This window comes from Canis lupus, chromosome 15 (genome assembly GCF_048164855.1).
Source record: "Canis lupus baileyi chromosome 15, mCanLup2.hap1, whole genome shotgun sequence".
NCBI lineage: Eukaryota > Metazoa > Chordata > Mammalia > Carnivora > Canidae > Canis > Canis lupus.
The window spans coordinates 4,219,439-4,245,006 of NC_132852.1; the positions used below are offsets into that span (position 1 = coordinate 4,219,439).

At 40.7% G+C, this 25,568-nt stretch overlaps 1 protein-coding gene across 12 annotated transcripts in view; it reads left to right on the plus strand.

Annotated features, from left to right (window-relative positions):
• The window catches only part of MCPH1 (microcephalin 1), a 232,935-nt gene that overhangs the window by 69,595 nt on the left and 137,772 nt on the right, over positions 1–25,568 (plus strand). For 7 of the 12 annotated variants that reach the window (XM_072775785.1, XM_072775783.1, XM_072775781.1 and 4 more), the window contains exons 10-11: positions 10,844–10,881; positions 13,184–13,346. In XM_072775785.1, the coding sequence (XP_072631886.1) occupies positions 10,844–10,881; positions 13,184–13,346 (201 nt within the window). The remainder of the gene's footprint in view (positions 1–10,843; positions 10,882–13,183; positions 13,347–25,568) is intronic. The other 5 variants (XR_012007363.1, XR_012007364.1, XM_072775791.1 and 2 more) reach the window with 1 other exon arrangement.

A 25,568-nucleotide genomic window follows, 5' to 3' on the forward strand; every position in this document is an offset into this window, starting at 1 on the left:
GCCTCCCAGGTCCCCCCAGCATAGTCCGTTTCCATGGACTTTTAAGAGGATGTTTCTTTTGAAGACCAATCACTCTGGCCTATGGGTGATTACAAGTGCTAGTCAGAGCGCATCATAGTGAAACAAGAAATTGTAGGTGACAAGGGTTCTACATGGCTGTGGCCATTGGATTACTGATAACTCTCAAAAGTGAGAGGTCTGATGAGAATAGAATAATGCACTGATGGGGAGCATTGTTGTAGTTTGAAGACAAAGGCAACCAGAAACGGTATAGTCAACATCTATAAGCATAATGGTTAGCACTGTTTTCAAAGAAGAGCAGATATTATATGTAATTATAAAAAATGGAAGAACATAATCTTTATAGAAAAAAAAAAACCCTTCAGATATAACAAAATGCCCCAAGATATAATATACCCTGGATATCCTAAAAATGTAACTGGAGTAGACCAAGAATATATCAGTATTGTCAAGTCGGGAGATCCTATGAGTCTAGAGTAGGACCTGAATATCTGTAGATCAATAACATTTTACTCACTTAAATTTAACCTGAGGATGACTAAGTGTCATTTCTAATTTGACAACTCCTCCCATACAACTCCTCAATAGTAACATAATCACATTGACTTAATTATTTCTTAATATCTCTCTTTTCATGTGGTGAAGACAACATCTTCATGATTCTCCAGGTGTCTCTGGGAAATCTCAAAAACAGCTTAGGATTTGAATCTGGGAAGGCGAAATATCAAAAGTTGTCAGGAAATTTTGCTCACTTGATTAAGATAGGATCATAGGTTACTGAGAAACAGTACCTGATTCCTTAAAGTGCCAAAAGATTTTATAAGTCAACATAGGATAACATAACTTTAAAATGCCTTACCTTTTTCTTAAATGACTAGATTTTTGAAATACTCAAGGAAGCAGCAAAGTCAACATAAACCATAAAAGGTTATTCTGGTAAAACACAATCTTTGTTATTCAAACAAGTTACACAGAAAAAAAAAAAAAAAAGAATGAATGCACGACACTTTACGTTTTAGGTGAAGGCAGTTAGCAGTAAACCAAGGAAATGAGCCTGTCAATTTGGAGTAAAGTTTGCTAAGGTTTTTGCATATGTTCTAGGTTTTCAAACCCAACATTATAAACTAAGACAAAGTTCATTCCTCCTTTTGTCTTTTTTGAAACTCTTTCATGTTCTGGAGCAACCTGACACTTCAGGACCAATCTCAGGGGTTCTGCAGGGTCAGAAATAATTTCATAATATTTGCGAGATACTGTTAACATGTAGTGGGTATATGGTTGACTATCTCTGAGTGGATCTATGTCGATAGTTATTAAAAACCCATAAAGCTTTCTGGGGTCATCGAGAAGCTGGAAGAGTGCTGTGGGGTTTAGGAACTAAAAACTTCCTCCTTCAGGATAGACCTCTTCTTGTTCTTGAAAAATAGAAGTGGGTACACGTTTGTATTTCTTTCAAAGTATTGCTACTAACTGTAGTGTAAACCACATGTTAATTTTAACTTCTAGCTAAAGTAACCTCTAAAATTAGTTACTAAGGTTATATTTACTAAGGTAGCCTTTGAGAAAATGGGCCCTAAAAATGTAGCACCAGGTGCCTGCATTTGTCCATATTTCATTGTCTCTGTCCCATGTGAAAATAAGAATCAAAAGCATATAGCCTTAAAATTATGTTTAGTCAGTGGGATGCCTGGTGGGTGAAGCATCTGACTTGGGCTCAGGTCTTGATCTCAGAGTCTTGGGATGGAGCCCCGCATCGAGCTCCCAGCTCAACGAGGAGGCTGCTCCTTCCTCCGCCCCTCACCCCACTCATGCTCTCTCTGTGTCTCTCGGATAAATAAAATAAGATAAAATAAAATCATGCTTAGTTATTAGAATTTCTGTGTTCTGTTTTACTAAGCATGAGTATCCATTGAGTAACTCAGTTTAGCATTAGATGATGAATTTGAGTTGCCTAAATATCTTGGAGGTTATCTTAAAGATTTCATAATGTAAAACATGGATGCTGTTAAAGTAAAATTTGTCAAAATAGTGATTCAATTTGGTTAAACACAATTTTATATTTTTTAATAGTCTTAAACATAAAGCAGCAGTAATGCTCACTTAATCAATGAGACTGAAAGGTTGGGAAGAACATGTACCAGAAGAATAAAAATGTACTATGTTATCATATCTGATAGGGAAGGGAGAGCTGTTTTTAATAAACCAAAAATATTCAGCTAATCTCATTTGCCAGAGATTTACCAAAACATGTTAACTTGAGTTCTTAAAACATTTTGAGTTTCTATGAGGTTTCTTTTCAATGTTGAAAATACTGGGAGTTCGATTTTCTTAATTTCTGGGGATTTTAGGAAAATTCAATTTATAGGTTATTCTTTCTAAGCCAATTACAATAGAGTTTCTTTAAGAAATTTTATAATCTCATGTGGTAACATCATCTCGTGGTGCTTATCTCAGATGTGTGATACTGGCCTTTCTGAATTGCAGGCATATATGTACAGAGACACACACAGCTTGTAATTTCAATTTTAGGACTTTACTTGTGGCTCAAGCATAATAAACATGGAAGTACAAAACTCTTTCTGGATATCTACTTGGAGGCATGAAATACTTAACAGTTTTGAACTCAAAGTAGAAAAATAAACAGGAAAAAAAAACCTTTAAGGCAGATTCTTTATCATTTTTCACACAACAAAGATCTCTATAAACAGTCATCCCCTTTACAGAACTAACTGAATGGTCAGATCATAAAACCAAAGGAAGCTGGCACCAGAAATCAAGTAAATGCTCAGAATCAAGATCAAGGACTTAACCATAGTATCAGCAGATAAGAGTCTGGAGCACAAAGGCCCCAGCCGGGCCCTATGTTGGGCACACAGACGGCTGGTCAGGAATGGCACACAGCAACAGTTAAGAGGAACACTCCCATGTGAGCCACATGCCAAAACTTCAAAAAACAAAATGCACAAGAAAATGAAAATCTTTGTATGCATACTGTTGTTATAGGAACGATCTTCCTCATTGAAGAATGTCTCGAAGCAGAGGAAGGGACCCAGCGTTTTACAGAGGCAGGTAGACCAGGGTGTCTATGAGGATGGAGATGGTCTTACCTGAGTCACTGAGGAAGGGCAGGGTGCATCCTGCTAAGAAAACAACATTCGGCTGAGTAAATTCGAACCCGTGAAGGGCTTTCCTAAAACCAGCAGCATCCCATCTAGCAAGAAGACAGGAGCCACCAGGGAGTTGTACAAATTGGAAAGATTTTATTGGAAGGAGTGTAGGGCAAAGAAGTGATTAGCAAAAGAAAAAGGCTTGTTTCAGGCAAGATCACTTTCCCCTAATTGGAAGGGCAGGGGGCCTTACGCAGATTACCTCCTCTTCCTTGGAGGATTGAGAAGGCTCACGTGGCAGATGAGACCTCCCTGATGCTGATCAGAATATTCCTGACTGATGGTTAAGAATGCATTTCTGGGGGAGGTTGAAATTGCACTTAGGTTAGGGATTATCCTGCTTTGGTGACCTAGCCTGGCTCAAGTGTGGTTTTAACACTCCTGCCTTGCAGCATGAGACAGAAGGTCCTCTCAAGTACACTTTTCTCACTACACAGAAAGGTGGGAAGCTCTTTTAACCTGCGCTCTATGTTCTGGGGCAAAGGTGATGTTCAGTGTTGTGGAGAATCAACTTTTAATAGAACAGGGATGCATCTTACAAGAGGGGTAAATCCAGGTCTCAGTAGTAAAGAACTGTTTAATTTTTTTCAACACTGTATACGGCTGCTTCCAATAAATGTTTTGGTCTTTTCCAATAATGGTGAAGAAGGCTTCCTGATTCTCATTAGGTTTGTACCATGTAGACATCATCTTACACTCAGGTTTCCTGGGGAGGGCGTGCAGTGGGTCGGAGCCACATCATCAGGTTACCATCACTAAAGAGAATAAAGTGGCCAGATTTTCCCCCTGCTTTTATTACCATCGGTGAAATGTGACTCACAGCAAAGGTTACATAAATAAATGACTAAGTTAAGAAGTGGTTTGTATTCTCGTGAAACTACATACTGTGAAGGTTATAATTTACAAAACTGCTAGCATTAATATTTACTTTCAACAGAATTATTAATCATGTAACACTCTGGGAGTAATTCATTATCTCATTTCTTAGATGAGACCCATGAGATAAGGACAGGCCAAGTGCCCTGTCAAATATGGAGACACTGACAAGTGGGCTGCAGAAAGATCTCGTTCTGGGTCTCCTAGCAGCCGATCGTATTTCTTGAATTTTGTATATTCTTTTTGCACGGTTGATTCTTCTACTTTGTATATTTTCCAGTAGTGTTAGCCTTCCAAGATGATGAACAGTACATTGACTTTCACATGTAGAGATTTTATTCAACTCCAGGGAACATGCTGAATGCTAGCTGCACTGGGGCTGTAGCGCGTAACTGTAGGACCTTGATTTGAGTTGTTCTTGCGTTCGTGGTCGTGTGTCTTGCCAATTAAAGGACATGTACCAGAATTGCATTTTTAAAAGTGTACTATAGGCATTTTTTTTTTATAGGCATTTTTTAAGCAAAGAAAAGGTGAAAGAATCATACAGTGAGGTACTTATCTTAGGGGGCTGTGATCCGGACTTTATTACTAATAAAAAAACGAGTGTTAGTTAGTTCATGTTACTAAGGAAGGAAAACTGCTGTGTCCAGTTGCAAGGAGAGCCCAGTGAGTGTATATACTGATAGACTGTTAGGAAGGCCGAATGCCTTTGCTTCCTGGGTGCAAAACGGGCCTGTTCCATTGGACTCCCACCAGGCTGATTTAGCAGGTCAGTAGGCAAAAGTGATACACAGTAAGAGCCTTCGACAGCCTACAGGGCTGTATACAGCTCAAAGACAGTGAGGAACATTCACAGAATCCAACGACTCTAAAGAATGTGTCCTCAGTTTGTAGTTGTCCACTAGTGTCACTGGGTAATCTTTTGTTCTGTCTCAAAATCTTTTTCACAATGTTTCTGTACAAGTGTTTTTTTTTTCTCTTGTGATCAGATTATCTCAAAAAAGGATATTCTTGATTATAAGCTCAGGCTGCTCTCAACCTGATATTGCCTGAGTACAAAGGGGCAGCAAGAGTGTTGGCCTTCTGCGGGATGCTCCATAAAATCCAGTGCCGTGCTATATTGAACAAATAAAATCAATGTCGGTCTGAACATTTTCTTGAGTGATTTCGGGTTGGCCTTTGTTTCCCTCTGTTATTTGCTTATTTTCCAAGGTTAAATACCAAGCCTGACAACTTTCCACCCATTTTATCCACAGCACCCATTAACTTAGGTGGATTTCTCTTCTGGAGGTCCTCAAAATATCTTAAATGTCTTGCCCATGCCAGAAGTGATCTTCCATTATCTCTGTGAGGCTGGGGTTCTAAGCCAAGTACCAGGATGGTTTTCTTACAGGGACTTTGTAGGCATTGGCTCCCAAGTAAAGCTAGTCTTTATCACCTCCAAATGAGCTAGCCAGACCTGAGTGAGCATCCTTCTCAAATGTGACATTCTAGGCAAGGCCTGCTCTCATCATCAGATTTTCCAGGTATATTCTGGTAAGTTGGAGAACATATTCTGAAACTGTACAGAAATCTGTATTCCCATGGAAGGCAAAGAGACTTAGTGAAAAGATTCCAAATTTTGAGGCAGTCTTTGAAAATCAGGTTTCATCTTAAAATGTTGTATTTCAGTTTATAGAAGCACTGTCTACTATAGTTACCTGAATTACAGAGAGCTTAAAGAAGAAGGGAAGACGCTCATAAAATAGGACCTTAGAGCGGTATCAACAATATTCCAAGTCCACAATCACATTCAACTTCCCTCATCCTATTTGCATTCTGCGACATGTATGGAGTGGGGATGCAGGTCCCAGCAAGAACAGAGGCAGAAAAAGGAGTACAAAACAGATTTTTTTTTGAATGGAGTCCTTCAGTTTCTCTGTCTCAAGAGGATCAACCTGATTTTCATGGAGGAAACAAATCTTGAGATGTGGTATAATGTTCCTGAGACACAATAAATATACTAAGAACATGTCAGAATATCAAGAGATTTGGCGAGCTTGCATTAGGTCCTGGACATCTATATTTTTATTAAAAAAAAAAAATCATTGGTAAATCTGACATGCATCCCCAGTTGAAAGCCACTGGCCTACAACACGCTAGATTAAAATGACAGAAGCAAGACCCTCACCAAATTAACAATTTAGTAACTGAGATTATGACACTGTACTACTTTGTCTAGTAGCAGCACAGTAGGACTAAAATACCCTAAATGGAAGAAAACAACACAGCTGTTAGGGAAGCATCTGGCCAGTGTTTTCCCTGAAGATAAAAACATTACGGACGATTAGGTCAATAACCAATATCACGGATATTCCTTGAAGCCTATGATCCTGAAATATTCATATTGATAACATTGTACCTGTTAAATACTCACCTAGACAGGCTGAGTGGTCCTTCTGATTTCACATGGAACTTTGCAGTCATGACACAACCCTACAGTTGTCCTACAAGTGAAAAACCATGTTTTTGTCATTTCTAAGAATTCTTTGAGAAATCTCAAGGCTAGTTTTAGGTGTCAGTGATATCCTCCAAGTTTTATTTTTATATATTTAGGATCCAGTTTAGAGAAGGCAAACATAAAAAATGTTACCAGATGAGATTCACACAAATCCTTAAGAGAGGATCACGTGTGCCTGAGAAACAATACTGGGTAAGTTATTTAATCACAGTCTTAAGAAAACATTTAAAAACAAGCATAGACTGTAACCTAAGTGAACAAACTTTATTTTCTTAATCATAAGCATCAAGTAGTCAACATAAAGGAGAGAGAATTATCCTTTTAAAACATGGTCTTGGCTCTCCAAGCAGATTATACAGAAAATTAGGACCGATCTTTTTCTTTATAGGCAGTCATCAGTAACCATAAAAACAGCCCATGGACATCAGGCATAACTGACTAAAATTTTTACGTACTTTGAGCTTTCCTTCACACTCAAGTATTATAAACCGAAGCCAGTTAAGTCAACTCTCCCAGTTTTGTTGTTCAATATGCATTTTCTTATCCTGTAGCAAACTGACACTAAATCCCAGAGCTGCGTTCCTGTAGTCACAACAACTTAATAGTAACAGTGAGATATTTCCGTTAACAGGCAGTGTGTTCTTCTTGCCATCTTTAAGTGCACCGATAAATATTTTAAAGTTTTTCAGTTTTAATTTCTCTGATGTTAAATATTGATGGTCATTTCCACATCAATGAAAGGTTCTTTGGGTTTCTTAATGAGTCCCAATAGCAAAAAGGAGTCCAGAAACCATAAAACCTGAAAACCACTGCTTAAAGAAATAGAAAATAATGTATTAAAAAAAAAAAACACACAATTGTATTCCTCTGTCAGCATTATTTTTAGTGTAACCTTAACCACTCATATTAATTATATTTTTTTTTAGCCAAACTTAGTAAGTTCTGTTTCACAGAAAACTGAGGCGAACAATGGAGTAATGTCCATTTTCCCCAAGCATGTTAGCAGACCAGCAAGGCTTACATCATACTGTCCTACCTCCATGTCTCTTTTATATCCTTTTAAATTTGGAAAAATGAATATGCTTATCAACATGACCCAAAGATAGAGCTCTGTATTGCATATAAAAATAAGCAAAAATATATTAAAAAATAGAACTCTGCTTAGTAATCAGTGTTTCAGTATTCTCTCTTACAAAATTACTGAGTTATCCAAAAATTTTTAAAAATTTATTTAGAAAGAGAGAGAGAGAGAGCACATGGTGGAGGAGCAGAGGGAGAGAGAAAGAAAGTCCCAAGCATACTTGGTGCTGAGCACAGAGCCACACGCAGGGCTTGATCCAAGACCCTGAGATCATGACCTGAACCGAAACTGAGAGTTGGTCACTCAACCGAATGTGCCACTCAGGCATCCCGTATCCAACAATTTTTAAATTAATATCTGCCTAAGGCTTATGTTACCTAATATTAAAATATAAACTGAAGCATATTAAAACATTTTAGAGTTTATTTGGGCAAAACTTGATTTGAATAAGGTAGTAACAAACAGAAGTGGTTAGGAGTGCACCAAAGCCATGAGCTAGGGGAAAGACTCATAGAGCAGAGGTGGAATCTAAGCAAGGAAATTATTTAATTGGCTGTAGCTTAAGCAGTTGCCTTATATGGGAAAGCTTAGTTGGCTATTTGTGATTGATTGTTCTTAGGCTTTTATTTCTTTTTTTTTTTTTTTTTTTTTTTTTTTTTTTTATTTATGATAGTCACAGAGAGAGAGAGAGAGAGAGGCAGAGACATAGGCAGAGGGAGAAGCAGACTCCATGCACCGGGAGCCCGATGTGGGATTCGATCCTGGGTCTCCAGGATCGTGCCCTGGGCCAAAGGCAGGCGCCAAACCGCTGCGCCACCCAGGGATCCCAGGCTTTTATTTCTTAACCTTAAGTAGTTTACAGGCTCTGGTTTTGGTCTGCTTATGTAGGCTACTTAGCTTTAAAGCTAAGGCTTTAAAGCCACCTCAGTCTAATGGCCTCCTTGTTTAATTAATCTAACATTAGAGATCCTGGAAATTATCTTCACATTGACGTATTATGAAACACAATCAGTATTGATATAAAAATTTTGTTAGGATAATGATTTGTCACAAATTTACATTTTTAAAAATAATCTTTAAACATTGTACAAGAGTAATCTTTATTTGACCAGTAAACCCATCTAAGTCTAGGAAAAATAAACTCCAGTAGAATAAAATGTATGTTTATATTATACTTAACATGGAGAATTCAGATAAGACATAACTGTTTTCATTAAGCCAAAATTATTACACTAGTGGTAATTTCTAAACACATTAACTATGTGAATTTGAATTTTTAAAACATTTCTGAGTTAGTTATAATTTCAGCCACTGGTCAGGAATAAAGACAGAAATACTAAAACCAGTCCAGATTTCAAGGAGCTATCCTCCTTCCTTGGGGACATGAATGTCTTAATTGATTTTAGCTCCAAAATGGGCAAATAAGCAGACGAAAAAAAAAAAAAAAAAGGCTAATAAACCCAGTCCTCTATGGTCTCTTACCAAAAAAGAATAAATCTCTATAATCCATTAATTAATTTATATAGAACACCAAGTAGTCAGACCATAAAACCGCATTCCTAAGCATTCTCATAATGGAGAATAATTCATCCATTAATGAAACAAAACAAAACAAGTGGAGAGGAAAATTAAAATTAGTGAAAAAGAGCCAGCAAAGTTCTATTGCCACTTGGCATTCAGCGCCGGGAGCCAATAATAGACCGTCCTGGGCTCAAGCTGCCTGTGGAGTGTCCTCTGTCTGACAGAAGCAGCTAATCTTTAGCAGATGAATCTGTTGGGCATCTTGGTGGAAACCTTCCTAACTGGTGAAAGATAATGTTATAAAGATACACGTGACTTTCCCACTAATAGAAAATAAATACGTTAGCAATTTTATTTAACTCATTAGCCAGTGATGAGACTGGGAAGTTGTTTTGTCCTCTTCAAAGGAGAATCCACAGAGGAGACCTGTTAATGGACCCTGAGCAGTGCTGACACGGCTTTGTCACCAGTAGGAAAGGGAGGTCAATCAAATGTCCACTGGTCAGACTTTGAGTTTCTAGAGACAAGAATAATTTGCATTCCTATCAGTTTTCTACAGCTACTAGAGTTGTAAAATAAGCTCAAAGACAATGAAAGGTATAAACCCCATAGAAGCTGATGACCTTTATGAACAACGCACATGGGTATTCACTGAAGACACCCAGTAATCTTCTGTTCCACTTTAGTTTACACTTTTCTCCTCCAGCCTTGGTTTTACAAGGAACTCTTTTAAATATTTACTCCATCATGTATCTATTTCTCCATCCACCAACCATCTTATTTTGTTATTCATTTTTAAATAAGTGGCAGATACCAATCCACATCATCGTGTAAGGAGCTTCCTTGGTTAATCAAGGGAATTATATTGGATGTATTTTCTAATGCGTCATTTATAAGGACAGATAAGTAAATACACTTACTCTTAATAACAGCATTACTCCTTTTGTTTCATCCCCGTATTTCAGGCCAGGACCATTTGTCACAGTAGCCTGAACGTGTGCTCACCATCATGGCACTTGTTAGCATGGGCCTCGAGGGAGAGCTTTTATGTAAATAAAAAAAAAAGTATTTAAAAACTTATTAAAAAGAACTTTACAGTTCCAATTAGTAGCAGATGCTAAACCATATGTAAGCAGTCCTGAGCTGATGTGGGCTTCTGTGTGCAAGAGGTTAAAGCATTTGATTGACCCAGGCCGCAGGAACATGAGCATTATTGTGTATGTGTGACTGAGGCAAGGCTAGAAACCTTAAGAAATGGCTCTTCAGCTTGCAAAAAATGCCTTCTTACCCTCTTCTTCCTCACAAGTCCCTAAGCACGATGGCACATTTAGAGGTCTGGTAGCTAAACTAGGAGAATAAACTTCTGGAGGGAAGCATTTTTAAAATTTTTTCCCCTACTCCTCTGCCTCATGTTCTGGATTATTTTGGGATTGGTTTGGGTATAGTATCTCAGTTTCTATCTCTTGGGCTGCTTGGGCTGTTTTTTTTGTTTGTTTGTTTGTTTGTGTTTTTTTTTTTTCCCCAGGAACATAAAGTTTTTTTCTTTGATATATGCTTAAATGTTTATTTTTTAAGTGATGTAACTTTTCAAAAAATGTATTAAAGTTAATTTCTGTGGGAAAAAATGTTTTTTATATTTCTGACTGTTTTTTCTTCCTTCTCTTTTGAAATCTCTAGCCAACGAGAACATTAGTCATGACAGGCATGCCATCTGAGTAAGTATTCATTGTTTTGATAACTTTCTACTCAATGTAAAATTTTAGATTTTTCTTTTATATACTGTGGTGCTGTGCTTTTAGGGCAGCTCGTAGCTTTGCACTGTTTTGCTGTTAATCATTGATACTAGAGTTAGAAGAACCCTGGAAATAAAAATAAAAAGGTAGTTAGAAGACTATGAACAGTTTATCATTGAAGACTTTTTGAGTTGATTAAATAGCATTAAGAGGTATTATAGTATTTTGCTGTTCGGCTTCTTGCTTCATATGTACTGTCTCTGCGTATCCACCACTTGTACCCTGTGGAAGTTCAATAAATGGAGCACCACTGGCTGAGTCCCTCAAAGTTCTTAAAGAAACACCTTGCTGGGAAGCTTTCTACAACTATATTATGTCACTATCTACACATTTTGTGAAAGAGTTAATAGCTTGCTGGCACGCTCTTATCATCCTCCTTAAACATTTAACACAATATATAGCACATCCAACAAAAATACAGCACTATATTCTTTGTAACAGATTTTTGAATTCCTATTTAAAGGGGAAAACCATGTGTTGCTTTTTTTTTTTATATCAATCATATGTTTTAAGGTTTTAAAGGCATTCATCAAAACACTGGGACATTTCAGTGAAAAATAGCCTGCGAAAAAGTGCATGCTTATGATACTTTCTGTTGCAGGACCCTTTTTCTACCCATGGCATATGATATCAAAAGGACCAATAGTTCAAACACCATACATTAGCTAGTGAAAAAGGAGCACACTCACAATTTTTGTTAATCTCTTGTGAAATACAAGAAACATCCTAAATAGTCTATTATGAAAGTGAAAATTGAGTATGGTGGGTGTAATGCTTTTTAAAGTCCATATTTTTTTTGCCCCTAGTATAAAACACATTAGTAAATAGTTGTCTTCTCAAAGTTTTGAAAATCAAACTTTTCATTTAGGCCATATTCTTTTTTTATGTTTCTTCCCCCACATGTACTTCTTGTCCGAAGCTAAGGACAAGACCTAGAGGTTGTAATGCTACGTTGATTAGCCATGTCTCAAAGAGACACTTGTTGTTGATTAACACTTCCAACAAATAGCTGGCAGCTGCCAGATTTGGAATAAGGAAAATCATCGATCTGCAGAGATGAAGGGCCTGGGGAGCATATGGTTTAGAGCTTTTCACTTCCTTATGCTTTTGTTTTCTTTGCATTTCCCCCAAATTTAATATTTTCCATCACCCCGATAAGCACACATTCTCTGGTTGAAGTGGTGATAGGGCCCGGGTCTTGACCCATTCGTCTCTTTTGGCCCTAGTGGTCTCTAAGAATTTAAACTGTGATATCGTTCCGCCCTTTCATTTCACATGTAAAGAAATAGGTCTTGAGCTTGACATACCCAAGACGGCTGGAGAGAGACCTGAGAAGTACTGTGAGGTAGACGCAGTGTGATTAGAAGTGGTCCATGCATGTGTGAGAACAGCCAGCTTCTTTCTCATCATAATCACTTTTGGAGAGGAGAGAAATTTATCTCTTAACCCACCGTGTACGTCATAGCGTGGCTCAGAGAGCACTTCACGTCATCTGTATTTCACTGGGGATTTCCAAAACTTGCTGGGAGGGAGAGGGAAATGCGATGTGTAGGAACCAAAGGCTTTAGTAAGGAGGTCGTAAAGGGAAGACAAGAAGAATGGTGAGCGATTTGGGAAGGAAATTAGGTGGGAAGAATATTTCTTCACAGGTACTTGAGACACTAATGACAGACCATAAGATAAACAATGATGGGCTTTGTAAAAATAAGGAACCTCTGCCAAATTTGCCCTAAGATTTGACCTGATAATGTAATGGAAAAGGCCCTTCCTCCCACTTACTAGAAAAAAACAAAACAAAACTGTGAGTTCAATTAAATGTTATATTTCAAATAAAATAAGCAAGGGATAAGCTTGGTCCTGACCGTCCATAGGTTGGTTCAGATCTGTGAAGTAACCATGGTGGGAATGGCAGGGGCCCATTTCTGATGCTGGCTGTGTTCTGGCCCGGGGACATGTGGGAAGCCACTTCCAGCCTGGGGAAGCTTTGCCAGCAATTAAAATAGACAGTTGGATTTGAGAACTGAAGTTTTTTTATTTCCCCAAGTTTTAAGTCATTGATCATAAAGAAATTAAAACATGAGCTCCATACCTGAGATCAACGTAGAATTTTAGCTTTCTAGCTTTTTTAAAAAAAACTATTATTCAGTGTAATCACCTTGATGTTCATATGTAGGAAACATAGTTATTGTGTTGAATCCCCCCCCCCCCCCCCCCCATTTAACAGAGAGCAGAACATCGTTGTCCAGGTTGTGAATAAATTGAAGGGCTTTTCCTTTGCCCGGGAGGTGTGTGAAACTACCACTCACGTGCTGTCTGGGAAGCCTCTGCGAACTCTGAATGTGCTGCTGGGAATCGCCCGTGGCTGCTGGATTCTCTCTTATGAATGGGTAAGCTGTTATGTAAGCAGATGTTGGAAGTGTGTATATTCAAACAAGAAGGTGTTTTGATAGATGTGGTCATCCTGAGGCAGTGACACTAGATCACTAGGTTCACATTCATGTTAATTTGCACACTTTCCCGTGAGCAGTGGATCCCGTTCCTGTTCTCTCCTTGACCTCTTCTCCTTTTGGCCCATCACCTTCAGCCACGCTGATCCCTTGGGAACCCAAGTGTGGTGAGGATCGAAAACAGAAGAGTGGCCTCCTGGATACAGACCTCAGCACTGGCAGGAGTAAGATTAGAACAGGCTTGGAATGAAAACACAAAATGCGTGTTCTCACAGTCAAATGAACTTTCTTCTGTGTTTGACCAAGAAATAATGTGACCTATGTTAGCGATGGTTTCAAAAGCCAAAAGAATTCAGTGATTGTTTTTACAGATGGATTTACTTAGGATGAAACATGTTCATTTAATCCCATTTGGATATGTTTTATCTTACGCATATCTATCTGTAACATTACTTACCCTTATTTCTGTGCATTAAAGGTAGTTTTTTTTTTAAAAAATCACTATTTTCATTATTCACAGAAATTGAGATTGTTACTTTTTCTATTTTTACTTTGATCCACAACCTGTGGTCCCTCCAAAGCATTGCTTCTTGTGAGTACTGTCATTTGTTACTTGTGTTACTGTATTGAATCTGCTACATCTCCACCCTCCAGCTTCCCCCCCAAGAATGTATTATATTAATATTGTGTTAATTTAAACCAGTAGAATTATAATATGCAAACAAACTACAGATGTATTTTTAAGAATGGCTGTGGCCTTTTTCCTCTGTTATGACTTAACCCTGCAGCTCTCTGGCATAAGACATTTGCGCCATTAGTCCTTTAAGTCACGAAGCAGAAAAGTTTGAAATTCCCTGCAAAAAGTACTATTTGCACTGGTGGCAGTTGGGCACCACCTTATCTAATTATCTATTTGTGCCGATCCATGTTTCTTTGTAAGAAATACCATTTATAACTCCAGCTTCCATGAATCCATGAGCTGTCTTCCTTCTCTTCAATTCACAATGTTTCTGTTTCTGTATCAGTCCACTCTTCCTTCCCCCATGTCTCAGAGGAAAAAAAATATTCTTTGTCATTTATGAAGATATACATCTGTGCTTGATTGTGTGTCCCATCTATTCTTCTGGGACTTTGAGCAGAGAGGTCAGAAACGGGAATCAGTATTTACTGTTGCCGTGTGTGAAGACCAGTTCCCTCGATGCCTCCATGTTTCTGCTCAGTGTACTGCCAATATTCTCCCACTAATCATCATAGGAACAGAGCCAGATGCAGATTTAGCGTATGCTAACTATATGTGGGATTAACCACCACACATGAGAAAGGCAGGATGTGGACATGTTATTTGGTGAACTTCCAGTGCTCATGCGGAGTCCGGGCCATCTGGTCACATGCATGAATGAATGAAGTACAAATGCAATAAGGTAAGAAAATGAAATAAAAGACATTTAGGTTAGAGAGGAAGAAATGGAACTAGTTCTCTTCATAGACACCATGATTCTGCATGTAGGCAGTCACAGGAATTCTACAAAAAAGCTCTTAGAACAAATTGCCAAGATACAAGGGTCGACATTGAAATACTCAAGTATAAATCTGACGTAAAAATGTGTGCAGGATCTATATGCTGAAAACTATAAAACACTGGTTAAAAAAAAAAAAAACTAAAGAACTAATAAGTGTCTCTCACATACTATGTTCATGGATTGGAAGACTCAGTATAATTAAAATGTCACTCCTCCATAAAACAATCTGTAGATTCAATACATTCCCAATTAAAATCTTAGGAGAATTCTTTGAAGATATAGACAAGCTGATTCTAAACTACACACACACACACACACATACACACACACACAAGGAGGGAGAGGGAGACAGGAACTAGCATAACTAAAACAATTTTGAAAGAGAAGAACAAAGTTGAAGGACTAGCATTATCTGATTTTTAAGGTATCCTTTAAAGCTTTTGTAATTAAGGCAATTCAGTGTCTGGGAAAAGATAGACATAATGAAACAGAATGGAGAGTCTAGAAATAGGCCCACAAATAAAGCCCACTGGCTTTTGACAAGAACCAAAAGCAGTTCAGTGGAGGAAAGTAAGTCTTTTCAGTAAAAGGTGTTGGATATCAACCAAAACTGGACCTGTGTCTCACACCATATACAAAGATTACCTCCAAATGGAACGGACTAATATACAGAATGATACAACTCTAAGAAGTATACATACGGTATGACACAGGTTTAGGTGGAGAGTTCTTTTGTTTTTTAATTTTATTTATTTATTAGAGAAGAGGGAGAGAGAGGGAGGAAGCATGACCAGGGTGAGTGGCAGAGGGAGAGGAAGAAGCAGACTCCCTGCTGAGCAGGGGGCCTGATACAAGGCTTGATCCCAGGATGCTGAGATGCTGGGATCTCAGATGCTTAACCTACTGAGCCACCCAAGTGCCCCCAGAGTACTTAGATACAACAGAAAAAGCATGATGTGTGAAAGAAAAAGTGATAAGTGATACTCCATCAAGTGTAAAAACTTCTACTCTGTGAAGAATATCCTAAGGAAGCCAGTAGAAGACATTTGCACATCTCATCTAACAAAGACTTAAATCCAAAATATATAAAGAACTCTCAAAACTCAAAAATAAGAGACAACCAAAGAACAAATAGCCAAAAGCATCTTTTTGAACAGTCTACTGAAGATACGCAGATGAAAAGATGTTCAGCGTCGTTAGAGAAATACGATTTACAACCACAGTGAGATACTACCACGGATTTAACAGAATGGCTAGATTACAAAGCATGTCGACAGTCCTCTAGCAAAGGATGCAGAGCATTGTATACTGCTGGTGAGGGTGGAAAGTGGCACAGCCATTCTGAAAAACAGTTGGGAAATTTGATGTGATGTAACTGTATACTCACCATGTCACTTGGCGAACCTGCTCCTAGGTATCTGCCCTCGAGAAATGAAAGCTCTCGCTTGCACAAAAACATGTCCATGAATGTCATGAATATTTGTAACAGCTTTCTTTATAATCACCAAAACCTGGCAACAGCACGAATGTCCCTCAGTGGGTAAAGAGATAAAGGAACCATCCTTCCCTACTGTGGAATATGGCTCAGTAATAAAGGACAACTCTGTAGGGGCAGCTGGGCGGCTCAGATGGTTAGGTGTCCAATTCTTGGTTTCTGCTCAGGTCATGATCTCAGGATTGTAAGACCGAGTCCCACCTCAGGCTCTGCATTCAGCGAGGAGCCTGCTTGGAGTCCTTTCTCTCTTCTTCTTCCTTCTCTTTTGCCCCTCCTCCTTTCTCTCTCTCTCAAATAAATAAAGTTTTTTTTTTTCCTTAAAGACAATCATGTTACTAGTCACAACTTGGATGAATCTCTTGCATTGTGGACTGCCTGCTGGTGAACCAGCTGACCTCAGGATAGCATGGTCCTCTTCTCCATTTGCAGGGCTGCCCAGACTCTACTCCCACCAGATGCACCCCCTTCTCTTGTGCATCCCCTTCTCCCGCAGGACCCCAGGCCTCCAGGGGTTGGACTGCTGGGGTTCCCAGACAGCTCCTATAAAGTCAGCCCTCCGTGTCCAGTCTTCAAGGCACTGACAACTACCATGAGAGTGGAATCCCGAAGGCAGGAACAGTATGTTTGAGGAACAATAAGAAGGTTTGGTTGGGGTTCACCAAGAGAAAAAGTAGAAGATGAGACAAGAGAGCCAGTGGGTAAAGGGAACCTGGACCACAGTAGGGTGTTTGGATACTATTTCTGTGTCATGAGGAGCTATCAGAAAGTTTCTGTGCAGGGAACAAGGTGCTCTGACCTGTGTTTTTCAAAGGATGGTGGCCGCTGCATAGGGAGCTCACCATGGGGAAGAAGGACTAGCATCAGGGAACCCGCTGGCAGACTGTCTTCTTAGTTTCCCAGTGAGAGAAAAACCGCAGCTTGGACTGGGTGGCAAGACACAGTCTGATGTGGATAATACTGTGAGGCCGGAGTGCAGCAGCTTTCCCATGGGTAGGCTGCAGGTTGTGAGGGGAAGGAGGTGCAGGCAGTGCTGGTGCCCGTGACCCGAGCAGCTGTGTAACAGTGGTTACAAGGACAGTTCAAAGATCCTTTATGATTGAAGAGGAATACATTAGGGTGGGCTGCCCTTTCAGCCTGTGCACCAAGATAGGCCTCGTGAACCTGGAGAGACACCAGTGCCAGGGCCAGACACCGCCTAGACGGCACGTCCTGTCCCAGCACCAGGAGCACCTGGACGGTGAGTCCAGCACAAGGGCCCTTGCTCCCCCTGGCTCTCACTAGCTGGGTACCCGGTGATGGTTGCACCAGGAGCCTGCATGTGACCCACGGATCCTTGCCAGATGCTCAGCCAACTCGGCCAGAAGCAGCTCTCTTAAACAAGCACAAGGTGACATCACCTTGAATAATTTCTTCTCCTGCGGGGTCCATGGGACTGTATTCATTTTCTCTGGCTGCTGTAACAAATCACCACAGATTTACTGGCTTAAAAATAGCACAGATTTTTTTCTCTTATGATTTTGGAGGTCAAAAGTCCAAAATAGGTTTCACTGGGCTCAAGCCCTGGTGTGTTGTCAGGGCCACATTCCTTCTGGAATCTCAAGGGGAGAGTCTGTTTCCTGACTTTTCCAGCTTTAAAGGCCACCTGCATTCCTTGGCCTGTGGCCCCTGGCAGCAATCAAGTCCTTCTGACTTCTGCTTCTCTTGTCACACCTCCTCTGATTTCTTGCCTCTTTCACTTATAAGGACCCTTGTGGTCTCATGAGGCTGACCTGGATAATCCACAATAGCTCCCCATCTCCCTGACTTCACTGCCCCTGCAGTGTCCCCTTCACCATGGAAACATGGGACATGCTCACATTTTCTGGGGCTCAGCTGTGGACAGCTTTGAGAGGGTTCATCATTCTGCAGTCCCACAAGTACAAATGTATTAATTCCATAAGCCCCATATCAAATGCTTCACGGCACCTCTGGTTGGTGACTTTTAAGTGGTGTGAATTCTGTAAGGATGCGCTTTAAGAAAGCTGAGAGCGGCGCAGAGCGTGGATGGCCATGTGGAGAGGAGGTGATGTATCTACAAGCCAGGGAACACCAGGGATTTTCAGCAGCCAAGGGCATCTCGGACCAGAGTCTCCCTGAGGGTGTCCGGAAGGAAGCGGCTCTGCCAATACACCGATTGAGGACTTCTTGTTGTCTTCAGAACTGGCTTTGTTGATTATAAACAAGAAGAAAGACAGTTCTCATCTAGAGAACATTAAGAAGAAAATAAAGAAGAAATGCTTACAGAAAAAGAGTAAAATAGATTGCCTTGGGTCTCTAACCATGTTGAAGCTGTTCATGCTCCTTCCTGCTGACTGGGTGATGCTGGTGGGGAGCCAGGCCAGCCTGGGCAGGGAGGACAGCTCTGTGGACCTCGGAGACCAGAGCAAAGACAGGAGCGAGACAGCTCTAAGAGCATTGAGCACCTTCCTCAAGGCTTTAACACTAGCAAGACGGCGCATGAAAGCACTCAGTTAATTTTTTTAAAGTAACGCATTGCACCATACCAGTATAGTGATTTTAAATAGTGGTGAAACAGCCGCCTGAAAACCTAATATTATTTTTCCCATACTAAACCACTGATTAAGCCAGTTTCTTCTCTAAAATGTGACTTCCGACAAGTTCATATATTTTTATCTTGGCTTCTCCTAGGAAGACCAAAGTCAAAAAAAATAGTCATTCAGAGAGAATAGGGATGAAAAGAACATCACGATTTAAATACCTACCCTGAAAATACACACCCATACACATATGTTTGGAGGTCCCTGTGTATTTCCATCACATTAGCATCATCACTTACAATGTCCAAATTGGCCGTGCGTTTGCACTAAGGTCATCTTGAAATAGAAGACCCACAAACCTATAACACAAGATCCAGGCTTCTGATGTTTTGACAGTTTAGTGGGATGATAACCACGAAGCAACAGGAAAAATAATTGAGTACGGGAGAGTTCAGTGCCAAGCTCTATGGCTGGGCCCAGATCCGGGGATTTCACAGACTGCAAGTTAACCTCCATCCCTAGGTAAAATGGGAATAGGCTCGGTCGAACTGTCTGGGTGCTGAGAACACTCCTCCTTACTGAGCCACAGTCCCCTGTGTGTGACAGTACGTCCCTCACCGGGTCGCATGAAAGCTGAGTTCAGCATGCACGGTCCGTTCTGTCCTTGCAAGTGCTGAAGAAGGCCCATGAAGGCCGCTGAGCGCAGCTGGCACTTAGGAGAAAAGAGGGTGTGGGGTGTGATGGGGGGATCCCCAGGGAGGATGAGAGAGCTGGTGGACAATAGGAAGTATGCCCGCATTCGTTCTTTGAGGGCCCTAAGAAGAGTACCCCTTGGGTGTCTGCAGGAATTTCAGTATGCTGGGGTGCGGCTCAGAGGGGGACGCATCTGCCTTCAGCTCAGGTCATGATCTCAGGGTCCTGGGATCAAGTCCCGCGCATCGGGCTCCCTGCCCAGAGGGGAGTCTGCTTCTCTCTCTCCCTCTGCCTGTCCCTCCCCCTGCTTGTGTTCTCCCCTCCTTCTGTCAAGTGAACAAATAAAATCTTAAAAAAAAAAAAAAGGAACCCCCATTTCTGTAAAAGCCGCCGTAGTACAGATTTTCATATATTTCAACCTTCTCCAAAACCCTCAGGGTCTTCCTGTTGCTGCAAGTGATCACTCTCAGATTTTTAAGACCAATAGTTTTGGCATTAGTATCCTTCTACGAAAACAGCTACAGACATGGCTTTACCGGTGATGCCTAAACACTTCATTACTTGTGAGAAGTGACCGGTTCCTGGGAAATGTAAAGGACCAGATCTACTGCAGCCTACAGTAAAATGCGTGTTTGTGATTGGTGATGTACTTGCGATGCCTGCCAAATGTTTCCTCCCACTGGTGTTGCGTGTTTATTGATTTTAATAGGTGACTGCTAACTTGCACTCTTAAGGAAAAAAACAAACAAACTTAGAAATGAACCAAATCTCTTTCCCTGTTTATGTCACTTAAATGAGACAAAGATAATTGCTCCTTCTATGGCCTCCCTTCTTTAATTTTAGGAAAAAAAAATGCAGTTGCACAAACAGGATAAACTTTTTTTTTTTTTTTTTTAAGTTATCTCCACATCCAACGTGGGGCTTGAACTCATGCACGATACACTCTTTTGAGTGAGAATAGCTGCCATTGCCCTTTATAAGCCAAGCCACATAATGTCTAAAGCTCAGCACACAATTTACTGTTCATCTGCAACTTGTGTGTGACTTTAGATATGAATTCCACAGGATGCAGTTTCTTTTAGGGCCAAGACTTGAAGCGTCCATATGATATACTTCAGGAATCACGTTGTCTTTGTGTAAAGGAATGACTGTCCCTCTCTCTCTGTGGTCCCCTCCTTTTTCCTTGTCCCCAATGCAATTTGGGGGATTCTTAAAATATTCCTTTTGGCTAGCTATATAAGCTTGCCTCCAAGAAAAACATTACTGAGAATGTTTTTATTTCAGGGTTTGTGTGGTATTCTCTGGAAATTGCTTGTAAAGGAGCCTTCTAGCAGTTCTTCAAAATTAGATGGTTGTATGTGGCTCAGTTAGTCATATCAAAAAAATTATGGCGATTTTATAACAAAATTCAGTTTGAATTTTTATTTAAAAAAAAATTTTTTTTTTTTTTGGACAATCCTGTTGACAATGTGTATGTGTTTACACCAGTGCCTACTCTCGTTAACCCCACTGTTCTCAGCAGAGAGAATAACTTGTGTTTTTGCTTCTTCATGACTAAATTGTCTGGCAGATACAGAGAAACAGAAAACCGTGTCACGAGTTGCCCTGTTTCCTCTTCGTGGGAGACAGGAAGTATAACACAGAAAAATAAAGAAATCGATTTGACCGAAGGATCCCCATAGACCAAGAGCTTCTTTGCTGCATTGTATTTAAGCATAGTGCTCTTTGAATTCCTTAGAGCGTCTGTCTTCTAACTTTCACCTATCTGGTGTTTCCTCCATTCTCCCCTGACTTATCTACAGTGCTGCTTTACCTTTCCTCTGCTTTGTGTTCAGCGAAAGGTAGTGGAATGCCAGTGACCCGGGCTTCTTCCTTCTGGCTCCTGTTACATGATAAAGCCCCATCTCCACCTCAAAGACACCACAGAGCAGTGAGGACTAATTCAGCCTCTATTCAGGTCAAAACACGTGGATTCTGAACAGCTTAGGAATAAGGCCTGATACAGAGTTCCTGTCAGTTCTACAGCCAAATTTCAAGACAGTTTAACTGTTGATAAAAGAACAAAAAACACTTCATAATCAAGTGTTTCATAAAATCAGAGAATGATGTCATGATGAGTTAATTTTCTTGAAATGATGTGATGCAATTTTGACTTTCTCACACTGGATTCAGTACATGGTGAGTCTGATTTAATTGGTGTGAACATAGAATCAGGTGTCAGAATTAGAATGAGGCCTGTGGTTCCTGCAGTGTGGACCTCTCGTCTGCTAGTGAAGAAGGCTGAGTTACTCTCCTAGAACTATAACCAGGGGCAGAACTGGACCTGAGGTCAAGGGTTGTCTCTGGTGTTGTAGTCCATCATGCTATCCTCCCAAGACTGTGTAAAAAAGATTCCTCTTGAAAACCATTTTCTCTCTCTCTCTTTTTTTTAACCTTAATGTCTGAGCACATTCTAAGAATAATGTTTAAGCAAAATGTGCTTGGTGTACCACATTTGTCACTAGGGTTTTTGAGCTGTTGTCTTAAGTTCTCTCTAAGCAAACGTTTGTTGGCTGCAACCATGCGCTAGACACTTATCGTACCAAGCTGACTGACGTCTCCTGTTTGATTCTCTGAATTGACATAGATTTTATTGTTTTTACTGTGCCACAGATAATTATACCTTGATAAAAAGTACTTACACTTTAAAATATATTTTCATACACACTGTCTCATCAGGTCCTTACAGAACATATTTGCTATAGAGAAAGACCCTGTTTGTGTTGAGTGATGGAGATACTAGAAAAAATAACTTGTCCGACTTGAATGTGTATCTTTGAAACAGTCTTGATAATGGCATTGTCCTAAAGCAGTGGCTGTAAATAGTCATCTCAAAGATGACTACACCTAATTTGTAAACTTTTGTTATTAAAATAATGGGTTCTGCTTGTGGAGACACGTATGGCTTGTCGTACGTCGCTCTTTTCAGTGAGGTAGTTACTGAAGAATGCCCACACTTTTCCTCTGCAGAACCTTGGGCAAGCTGCAGTAGAACTGGCCCTGGGCACCCCAGGACATAGGACATAGGTGGTCCTGTTCTGATCCTCCATCCTCCCCGCCATCCCTTTGGTTCATCCTGGCAATTCCTCAGTGGATCCACTGTGCTTTCCTAGTTCTGTAGGAAATCATGGTTGAGGACAGATAGGAAAAGAGTGATTGCCCTGGAAAATGAAGGGCTTTGGTGCTGCCCTTCCTGAGAACATTTGAGAAGATTTGTCAACGGGATCGTGATTGTCATCAAGGACAACTCGTAGAGGAGTTTAAGGGAGAGCTGTCTTGGAGCATGAGAAGTCTGTGAAGTCACTCTGAACACAACCATTGAGATTCCATCGTCATTTTTGGAATTCATATCTTTAATAATTTGTTCTTTAATTTTGTGAAGGGGCCAGACACTCTAGTTAATACATTCGACACAGCAAAGCAAGTGCACGGGTCTTGAAGCTGAGACTTTGCATGGAAGCGAAAGCCCTGAGGCGCTTTGAGGAGGAGTAAAAGGATAGGTATTTGGAGAGACTGCCAGGGACCAGAGCACCTGGAGGTCACGGTCAGGAGTTCGGGAAGCTGCTGGTGTGTGTGAACTAGAGAGTGACAGGCTTTTCTCTCTCTGGCTTCTGCGTAAAGAATGGATTGCAGGAAGGTTAGAGTAAGCAGACTGACCAGAGGAAGACAGTTATGATCATCTGCGTCAGAGATTACAAGGAGAGAGAAAGAAGAGAGAGACACACAGAGAGACAGAAATAGAGACAGAGACACACGCCAGCACACTATGATACAGAGGAAGAAAAACCACGCAGAGAGGAGCAGGAGAGAGGTGGGGGGAAACGGATGCTCTTGAGCACGACTAGCATAGTGGCAGATAGGTGGAGAGAAGAGATCAGACTGCTGTACTTTATTAGGAAGATCTCACAGGACTTGGTAACATGCGGCACGTGTCAATGGAGAAGTCAAGATGTCTCCTACCCAAATTTTTTACCTGAGCAACTGAGGGTAGATAGTGGTAGCATTTACTGGGGCAAGGAATCCTCAGGGGAGAAAAATGTTTGCAGGTTTGGGGTACAAGAAAAAATTCTGATCTATACATATTGGGTGTGGGATCCCTATTAGACATTCATGTAGAGCTAACCCATATCTCATTAAGTTGTGTGTGTGTGTGTGTGTGTGCGCACATACGTGTGTCCAGAGCAAAGGTTAGGACTATAAATATTCCTTTGGGAACCATTTGTGCATAGATGGAACTTAGAGCCATGGTATCTAGGAGATGAGTGTACAGTGAAGGGAGAAGCAAAGTCGAACACTGAGCCCTGGGCCAACATTTAGAAGTCGGGAAAGAGGAGGATCAAGCAAGGGAGACCAAGGCAGTTAAGGCAGTGATGAGGGGGAGCACCAGGACGGTGGGATGCTGAGTTAGAGGGGACTGTCCCATAGAGGAGGCTATGTTTGACCACGTGGAATGCCACTGGAAAACCAACACAGCGAAGGCAGAGAAACAGCCATTGGATCTGACAAAGATGGTTGCTGTCAGGAGTCTTAGGAGCAACAAGCGTGGGGAGGAAGTTGCACAATAATTGAGGAAGTAGAAACCACATGACTATTTCTAAACTTCCTGCTGTGACGTGAATCATAGACAACAGTTAAGGCAGCTGGATGGGCAACCTAACACGATTCGAGCTTTGTAGTAAGGCCACTTGAAGGAGCATGTTCCTGGAGCCCGGCAGTGTGGTTTTATCCCAGTGAGTTGGGCGTGTGCCTGTGGAGCAGCAGAACCTATCAGCTTAGCAGGAAAGAAGAAACCAGATGAAGGTAATGTGTATTTTTTTTTTTAAGATTTTATTTACTTATTCATGAGAGACACACACACAGAGAGGCAGAGACCCAGGCAGAGGGAGAAACACGTTCCATGCAGGGAGCCCGATGTGGGACTCGATCCCGGGTCTCCAGGATCAGGCCCTGGGCCAAAGGCGGCACTAAACCACTGGGCCACCGGGGCTGCCCGAAGGTAATGCGTATTAAAGCAAAAGGTGTCATATTTGTCAAACAGTTTAAAAGCATGAGGCTGAAAATCAGCAAGTTAAGAGACTCGGTTTTGTTTGATATTTGTGGCCCCTTTGTAATTTGGGCCTTCAGGAACTGCAGTGTTTTTTTGTTTAATGGTACATCAGATTCCACTTCCTAATTGTTTTTTTTTTTTTTTTAAACCTGAGATCATCTCCTTGTCGCCTTATGACTGAAGACTCCAAGACATCCACTTAGTATGGAGTTGTGTCACAAATTCAAAGCTTATTTCTAGAAAATATTCCAGCTGTACCTACAGATGCATCTTTCTTTTTCTTTTTTCTTTTTTTCTTTTTTTAAAAATATTTATTTACTTGAGAGAGAGAGAGAGAGAGTGCATAAGCAGGGGGAGAGGCACAGGGAGAGGAAGAAGCAGACTCCCTGCAGGGCAGGGAGCCCAATGCAGGACTGGATCCCTGGACTCCAGGGACGCTCAACCGAATGAGCCACCCAGCTGTTCCTTGTTCATCTTATTATGTCACTTCTGCAACTTCCCACTGCAGAACTTCCCATTCTGCAACAACACAGTTGTCACTTGTGTTTCTGACGCCCAATGAAACCGTTCTCATGTGCAATAACAACACAGAAATATCTTTTCTTGAGATTCTTGTCAAAAGCACACAACCACGATTTGATTTGCTGGCACTTCTTGAAGTTTCATGGTCTTCAGCGATTGGTCACTTACATGTCATTTTGTATATGCCAGGAATGTTGAGGATGTTGTTTGCCCTCCATCCTTTCAGGTGTCTAAGCTCTATCCCCAAATTAAAATAGGTTGCCAAAGAACGGCACACGTGAACTCTGTGTCTGCCTAAGTACCTCTGTG